Source organism: Mastomys coucha, unplaced genomic scaffold (genome assembly GCF_008632895.1).
Source record: "Mastomys coucha isolate ucsf_1 unplaced genomic scaffold, UCSF_Mcou_1 pScaffold13, whole genome shotgun sequence".
Classification (NCBI taxonomy): Eukaryota; Metazoa; Chordata; class Mammalia; order Rodentia; family Muridae; genus Mastomys; species Mastomys coucha.
The window spans coordinates 35,173,438-35,182,435 of record NW_022196895.1 but is presented as its reverse complement, the minus strand read 5'-3'; the positions used below and the strand labels follow the sequence as shown (position 1 = coordinate 35,182,435).

Here is an 8,998-nt window from a genome sequence, read left to right as displayed (position 1 = left end):
AAAAAAAAAAAAAAAAAGGATAATAATGAACAGCCTTAGGTTTCAGTTCTTTGCTACTAGAAATTGCACCCAGAGCCTACACCAAGCACATGCTCTACCCTTGGGCTACAATCTCAGCCCTATTTTCTTAATTCTTCTTCCCTTTACGGCATCAACTAAGATGCCCAGTGTAAGGTGGGGGGGGGGGGGGGGGGGAGTGGATAGACTATGAGACCTAGCAAAGTGATGCGTCTCGACCATGCCAACGCTGTGCAGAGCTGTCTCTGGAAGAAAGCAGGGGACAGGAAAGAGGGGAGCATGGCACCATGCTGATCTACAAGAGCCCACCTCAGCCTCTCGGTAAAGAAGCCAGAGATGGAGGTGGTGGCACAGGGGACTAGGCGCTGAGCCCCGCAGGCCGCGCCAGCTGCCTGTTACCAGGCCAGAGTAGAAAGCCACTAGATCAAATCTGAAAATTTAAAAGCTCAAGAAACAAAAACAAACAAACAAACAAACAAAAAATAAAACAGAGGAACTTGAGATAAGTTCACTTACATGCTAATTAGGTTTAAAAGTTTAAAAAGTCAACTAAAACATAGTGCCAGTCTTATCTCAGTCGATGAGCCCACACTGTGTCACCCTGACCCCACTCTCCGTCATCTGCATTCACTCTTGCCCCAGGCTCTCAGTGCCATGGTTGGATTGAGCTGGGGAAGGAGAGGGTCACAAAGCCAGCCCGAAGAACCCTGAAGGAAGGTGGACTGGAGCATCTTCTAGGAACCCCAGCTTCCTCCTGCCATTGGATGGTGAGTGAGGCCAGCGCAGGGAGAAGCCCCATCCTGAGCTGACCCGCACATCCGTGATCTCCCATTACCTGCAGGATTTCTGCCCTTACTAAGCTTATGGGCTTCCTAGCCCAGGAAAAGGCTTGCTGAGGTGAATGGCAAATGATCTCATTTTCCGTAAGGTTGTAACTTACCTATACACATCTCATCATCTGTTTCTGCATCTCCTATACATTGAAATTTAAATTCATTTAAGGAATCTGCAAACTTCCGCTTTGCTGAAGACAAATCTAATAAAAAAAGAACAAGAGGAGAACACAAATTACTGACATTAAACTGGCCTTCCTACCCATTGCCCTTTTTAAGCCCTTCTGTGTATACTTAGCAAGGGTTGTTCCTGAGCCCATTTCACAGAAGAAATGTCAACTCAAAATTATAAATACCTGTTTACAGAACAATACTTTATACAAATAGCTAATATTTTATAAAGTATTAATTTGCTCTAGAAGTTAACCTTTTTTATTGCAGTTCCTCTAAGAATTCAAATCTTATGGGATGGAGACACAGTTCAGTTGTAAAGTGTGAGCCTAGCATGCACAAGGCCCTGGGTTTGACTCCCTGCACCACAATGTATGTATGTATGTAGGTAGGTATGCATGCATTCATGCATGTATGTTTCAATACAAGTTTTAATCCTATGTCTGCTTTCTATAACCACACACTGAGGCCTATCATCTCCATTTGACTCCTGGGAATATTACCACTTGAGGAGACCAGGGAGGAAGCCTGGCTCCAAAGCAACATTAGAAGCAGCAGCATCCCCTGTAGCCCACAGGTCTGTGCTGTCAAACCCTCCATGTGGTCAGCACAGCTGCCTCCAACTCTGGAGCACACCCTGTAGGTCCAAAGGAGAAAGCGGGAAGAGCCTGTGCTGCCCTGTCTCAAAGCATGTGCACGCCTGGCTCCCTCCTCCAACTAAAGACAGACAAGGCCCAAGGTCTCCAACCCTCCCAGACCCATTCTCATTAGCCCACAGCTTGACAGATTTCCAGTCAGTTTCCATAGTCACCAAAAGAACGAAGCCCTACCAATGTTTTCTATTGGGATTTTCCTAAGAAGCCAACCCCACACATGGTATCTATAATGAAGACTCTCTGGGGCCCTTGTCAAATTTAAAAACTAAACTTTCCTTTAAGACAGTAATAAAAGCTAATGATCCTTCCTGAGCCCTCGGCTTCTGTTCAGGGCATAAAATCACCAAGGTACATTTAAGGGGCCTGACAGACAAGACTGCTTAACTTAATTCCACAGGCAGCCTTCCTGCAGATTAGGTTAATCATCCAAATTACCATCTATCCAGGCTTCCCACATTGAAGGGGAAATGGCATTAAGTTCAAACTCCCAGTGGAGGGGAAGAGGAGGCACAACTGGTAACGAGGCCTGGATTTAATAAGAAGGGAGGTTCTGGCTCTCCAGATCAACGTGACTTGCTAAATAAAAGCATCCCTTCCCTCTGCTGAAGGTCATTTAGGTTGTTTTCGTTCCCTAGCCATTACGGTAAAGCAGCAATGAACACAGTTGAGAGAGTATCTGTGGACTATAGGATGCCAGGTCCTTCAGGCATATGCCCAAGGACTGGGAAAGCTGGGTCATATAGTAGATTTTTTTTATAGCTGTCTTTAGAGACGGACACACCACCTACACACACACACACACACACACATGCACACGCACACACACACACACACACACACACACACACACACTCCTGGCTTCCTCCTCCAACTAAAGACAGACAAGGCCCAAGTTCTCCAACCCTCCTAGACTCATGTGTGTGTGTGTGTGTGTGTGTGTGAGAGAGAGAGAGAGAGAGAGAGAGAGAGAGAGAGAGAGAGAGAGAGAGAGAGAGGCAGAGAGACAGAGAGACAGAGAGAATAATTAAAGAAAAAGGGGCCATAAATTTGAAAACAAGGAGGGGCACACAGGAAGGAACAGAGGGAGGGCAAGGAGGAAAGGGGAAAATAAGGTACATTGTAATTTCAAAACAATTATTTTTCTTAAAGTATCCTAGACCTCAGCCCTTCTCTCTTTTGCTCCCACTTTCTTCCTTAAGGTTAAGACTGACGGCTCCCATCTTTTGGCTGGTTTGTCTCTCCTCCTGCCAAGTGTAGTGCAATCTGCCTGGAGTCTGCTGAACAGACAACGAAGGGGCCTGATATACAAATCCAGCCCCTCGAATCCCTTCCAAGCCAGAGCTGTTAGGAAAGGGCCACGGACTCAGAGGCTGCTGCTGTTCTCAGGCTGGAGCTCGTGCTACTGAAGAGATCCCAGGCCATCTTCCCACAGCTCAGGTGACATGGGTCCTGAGCAAATCACTGTGTTCTACTACACAATAGGAGGCACTTAGGGTGGGAAAGAGCACAGCATCCAATTTCAAATCCCTCCCTGGTACAGACACCTTCATGGAAGACTCCTTAATAAATGGTCCAAACATGACAGCAGTGGGGAACCAGTTCTCTCGGAACTGGCCTCTTGGACACAGGATCTCTTCCAGAACACGCTTCGATGGTTAGCTCCTGGCAAGCCTCAAAGTCAGAACACTTCGGGGAGGAAGGGAACTCAAGATTCTGGACAGGCGAGAGAGGAAACAGAAAGGGAGTTATTTCAAAGTGGAAGAAAAGGACCCCAGGAACCCCAAAGCACAGCACAACAAATGTGAGTGTAGCTGCACACAGTCATAGCTTAGTCCAAATGGGTCCTCAACCAGAACTCAGGAAATAAGGTCTGAACAGAGAGGGGGTGAGTAAGGTACCTTCACTTTCTGCATGGCACTCCTCTGCCACCCCAGCAGGACAAGAAAGAGTTGTGCTAACAATCACCTCAACAGAGTGGACAGTGAAACGCAGACTGGGTTTGGGAAAGCTTCCAGGGTGCACCTGAAAGGCTGTGCTGCCAGCAGCTGCCAACGTGGATGAAAGATCAGCTTGTACGGAACAACGGGGCCTCTGTGGGGCCCTCTAAAGGCGTGCTGCCTTGCCAGGTTACAGGCACAGGGTAACCTGATTTTACTGTCTGGTGGCCCACAGCAGATGAGAGCCTTAGATCTGGGCCTGGTGGAGGATGAGGTAATGAGCTGCACTGAAGTCAATGCAGGGCTCTCGGCCAGGGAGGAGAGCTGAACGCAATGAGAATTCCAGAGCCTGGAACCTGGAAAGGAGCTTACCTTGGACCTAGTGGAGAAGTCTTTCAGGGAAACTACAGTAGACACCTGTTGTTTGGCTTGCTCAGAATCTGTGCCTGGCCTGAACTGCAGGACCTCCAGCTTATTCGAGGGAACCACCCTTCTCCACTTGCATGCCGTGAGATGCATGTTATAGATTGATCAGTCTTAAACTCTTGCTTCTACCCCAGCCAGCTTTGTATCCTGGATTCAGATCCAGATTACCTATTTATTAGCTATGTAAACTGACCCCAGATTAGTTATAAAGTGTCAATCATTGGACGGAGCCTGGAGGTGTCCCACAGGTGAGGGAGACCTACTGTACAAGCATTTTTGCATACTTGTGACTCATCAGGTACTCTGCACTGAGGTCCCTGGAGTATATGGGGACTCCATACTACTTAGACCCTTAATATTGCCCCTCTGGGGTATTCAGAGCAATGCTGAAGATATAAAGTAAGAATACTCAAAGGTCACTGCTTCTTCGGAGATATCCCTGGTGTAAATCATCACTCTGGGCAAACAGCTCTCAAACGGTAGATCGCTGGAACTTTCACTTCCGTGTAAACAAGACTCAAACATGCACAGTCCAATAAGAAGGACTGAAGGGCTGGGGCTGGGGCTGGGGCTGGGGCTGGGTGCTTGGAACCTACTCATATAACCTTGCTGGTTCATGTTCAGCCAGCACAAGACACAGCACAGAGCCAGAGTCGGTAATGTTTACTTTGCATAACTGCTATTGCAGGAGGGCAGGAAGCCGGCAGGGCAGTACAAAATGAGCACTGACTACATCCAAAAAATACAAAGACCTTCAAGGAGATGAGGAAAATAAGGACAGGAAAGAAGCTTCAAGCCTGGACTTTTGGGAAACTGCCCCCAAAACCTTCTACTCTCTCAGGCCAGAGGAAGGTGCCCTTCCCTCTGGAGGATGCCACGCTCTGCCTCAGCAAATCCTCCTGGGCAAAGAAATCAAGAGGCTTGAACACAGCAGGCTGCTTCTCTAGAGCAGAAGGGGTGGCACTGTCTTCCAAACACTTTAGAAAACCACCTTAACTTCACTTTATCAGTGATAGCACAGTCAATCCAATCTCTCTCCTTGGGTAAACTTAACATAGCTGTGCACACATGTATACATACACCCACATAATAAGGAACTCAGGGTAACCTTATAATTACATTTCATTTTGGAGAATATGCTGCATTGCTGTGCCCTCAAAGTTACTCTAATTGCATCTGACTGTCTTAGGAATTTCCATTAGTCACATCTATCTCTCTAGATGTAGAAAGTGATTGTAGTTCCTAAAAGCGGACTCCTAATAGAAGAACTTGCTAGGATTTGCCCTCTCGGCTACAGAAAACTCAACACCAAAGTCCCTAGGCCTTGCTTGCTAGGGTTCCCCTCCTCCACCCCATCACCCTACATTCGGAATGACTCCGAAGCCATATTCCCTGAGTGTTTCCATCTTATAACATACGAAGGATGTCCCAGGTCCCTAGGCAGGCACCTCCAAAATATGCTGGTCTCCCTTGTTTGGATCCAGCAGCACAAGCCAGCTTATAGGTACCTGAGAGTCACCAGAGAAGAGCTACCATGAGAACAAGGGGGTGGGGGGAGATGGTTCCTGAAGAACCACCATTTACTCTTCATCTTTACCTTATAAGTGAAGTTCTAAACAGTCAAATTCAAACTCTCCCCCATACACCCTTTTCTAAGAAGATCAGCTAAAGGCAACGAAGGACCTCCCTGTCTTGCCACACAAGTTGCCACCAGCTTGGACAATGACTACCTCCAAGCTTGTCTATTCTGTACTGAATGGCTCTTAATTTTGCCAGTTCTTTCCATTGCCTTCAATGCTCTGCATCCCAAATGAATATTACTATTGGTCTACACGCTTGCTCTAGCCTCTTCGCTGCTCTCCTCTTATCTACTTCTATGGCAAGTTCTCTCCCCAACTGCGTCAGCCTTGTCAAAGCTAGAGAGGAGTCTAGAAGCCCTCTCAAAGTTTGAAAGACCCTGAGGATGTGACCCGCCACCTCCTGATCTCAGTTCCAGCTGCCCTAGACAGGACAGTTCCTGCCACTCTGGTTCCAGATCAGTGGTTTCTTCCTTCAAGAAACCTTTGTTGGCTTTTCTAACCGACCCAAATCTGACCCTATTTCCGACTTCATGAATACTATGCAAATCCTCCTTCACAGAAGGAGGTTGGTGTTAGTTCCTGTAACTCTGTGCTGGGCCTTGAAGTAGTGAGTTCTACCCAAGCAGGATAGTGTCCCTGGATGCTTCTCTCTCTTATCTCTCCAAAACTCAGCTCAAGCCTGGCTCTGAACAAGAGTCACAGAAGGAACAATGACAGAGAGAAGTGGGGACCTCCACAGAAGCATCGGCCTTCACAGAAGGTAAACTTCCCAACTCCATGTTGGATGGGGCTGGGGGCTGGGGGAGATTAAGTACGTGTGGGAAAGCTTTCTGCCTAATGGGAACCTGGGTGGAGCCTGATGTATACGGAATGTGCTTACCACTAATATGGGACCACCTCCTCTCATACTGTCAATGTGGACAACTCTCACAAGGCTGAAGGGAAAGCCACCTAAACAAAACTTTCTACCAAGGACCTGGAGAGAGAAACTAGAAGCCAACTAAGAGCCCAGCACAGCCACATGCCAGCCCCAACATGTCCCCAAGCCTCAAGTCAACAGCATCAGAGCTCTCCGAGCGTGAGTCCTTCTTACAGAAGCCACACTGAAGACAAGGTTTCCCAGGCTCAGAACGCACTGTCTTTACAGCCACTCCAGTGCACTTAGCTGTGGGGAGAAAAGGTGATAGTGTTTTTGCTAAATGCCATTTTACATCCTGAACCCCTCTCTTATATCAGCAATGAAGACTATGTAGAATCTCAGAACCAGACGTAAAGAATTCTAGAGTGTGTGTTGCAAGGTGCTACCTGTGCCCACTAGGTGGCGCTCAACCACATCAGACAGTACCTAAGAACGATCCTGGCCCTTATAATGAAGACTTGCTAACCTGAAAGGAAGTGAGGATGCTTGATTCTAATTATAGGAGGGTCCTAGCCTCCGGTGGGAAGAGATGCTCTGATATTCAGAGGATGGATGGTATCTGGAATATTCTAGAGGGGATATACTTCATGAAGTCACTGTCAACAAGGAATGGCTTACTATTCTTCCAGATCTAGTTGGGATCAACTCGGAACACCTCTCCTCTCACTTAAGTAGATGATACACCAAGCACACCAGCCAACCGCATTAAATGATGTGTACTCTGATTATCCATCTGTGTAGTTTTCCTAAAGCCATTCCCTAAATCTTTATTTCCTAAATGAGGTGAGAGCCAGCACTAGCCCAGAAGAACTGGGCTTGGGACTGTAGTATCAAAGCTAATAAAACGTTCAGGGTTGATTATAGAAATGAACTCAAGTGGAACAAGGAAGGGTGCAACTCTTCTCAAGATGAGGGAATTGAGTTAAATTCTATTTACATCAAAATTCCCTTAGAGAACAGGAAGGAGTCTTGGACCCACACTAATACACATCAAAATAGCTATGATTATGTTAGTTGATTGACTTCTAACCGTGGTAAGGTTTTTAAACTGTGATTAAATCATGTCACCTATAAAGTATGTTGTTTTGGGTTTTTTTCTTCCAATTTTCAGTTAAGGAGACTGATACTCAGAAAGGCCTAACCCTTCTAAGGGCCACAAAGCTAATCAATCTGGCAGTATAAGCAATCCTTCTATGCTCTGATGCCTACTGTACTCAAATGCTTTTAGGCTTGAGGCTCTAATGTCAATATCAATATCTAATGTCATATCCTTAAAGATAACTCAAGGTAGAAATGTCTAATCTGTACATACAAAACTATAAATTAAGCTAGCATGTGCCGAGGCTATCAGAGAGGGGGGCAGCTACAGAAGTACACATGGGGTATTACTTCAGCTGAGCCACGGGAGACAGCAACAACACAAAGGGAGAAGAGAAAAAATGGAGAAGAACATTTGAGCTGAACCTTGTTTGGATACACAGAAAATCAGAAGTGTGGGCAGAAGCCAGGTTCAGGAAGGTATTCTGAAGTAAAAACAAAGCAAAAACATACAAAAACAAGCAAACTGAAACTGTCAGAAACAGTCAGGTATACAGACAGAAAGGGACTGCAAAGGAAGGTCCGAATCAACCACCGAAGGGCTTCCATGTTAACTGGCAGAATCTAGACCCTGTCCCCTGTAGAAACTGGAACCAAGCCTCCACATGACTGTAACAAGATCAGCTTCAACACTGGTGAAGTCTTTAATAATGAGATGCCCAGACGTCTGTTTTACGACACCCACTCTGGCATATCTTACTTTGCTGAGAGATCATGAAACCCAGGCAAGGGACAGCCATTGACAGAGGACACCTCTCCAACTGGACCTGTGTACAAAGAGCACTGGACAGCCAATGAAGAGTCAGAAACTCTGCTTCCTCCTGAAAACCTAAAGTCCTCTTAGGAATGAGCAGCAATGCTTAGATTCACTGAATTATGTGCGTAGATGATGATGGATATAAACACACCTGTATTTCCCAAGTATTCTTAGTTTTTATCTGCTTTAATATGTTGAGGTGTCACATTTACACAAATATGTCTATATCAGTACATTATTTATGTGCTTTATGTGTTATAAATATTAGCTCATCCCTATAAGAACTTTTGAGGTTAAATGCTAATGACTGATCTTTTAACTTTCTGTAGTTTATTCTTTTACATATTTTATGTATATAAGTGCTTTCTATACATGCACACCAGAAGAGGGGCTCAGATCCCATCACAGAAGGTTGTGAGGCACCATGTGGAAGTCAGGACCTCTGGAAGAGCAGCCAGTGTTCTTAACCACCGAGCCATGTGATCGGGCTTTTACATGAGAAAACTAAGTGGGAGATTTCAATACCCCATTCTCCGCAATGGACAGATCATGGAAACAGAAACTAAACAATGACACAGTGAGACTAACGGAAGTTATGAAACA

The 8,998-nt window shown here is 45.9% G+C and overlaps 1 protein-coding gene across 3 annotated transcripts in view; it reads right to left on the bottom strand.

Annotated features, from left to right (window-relative positions):
* The window catches only part of Arhgap26 (Rho GTPase activating protein 26), a 430,094-nt gene that overhangs the window by 323,904 nt on the left and 97,192 nt on the right, over positions 1–8,998 (bottom strand). For all 3 annotated transcript variants that reach the window (XM_031365552.1, XM_031365553.1, XM_031365554.1), the window contains exon 2: positions 959–1,054. In XM_031365552.1, the coding sequence (XP_031221412.1) occupies positions 959–1,054 (96 nt within the window). The remainder of the gene's footprint in view (positions 1–958; positions 1,055–8,998) is intronic.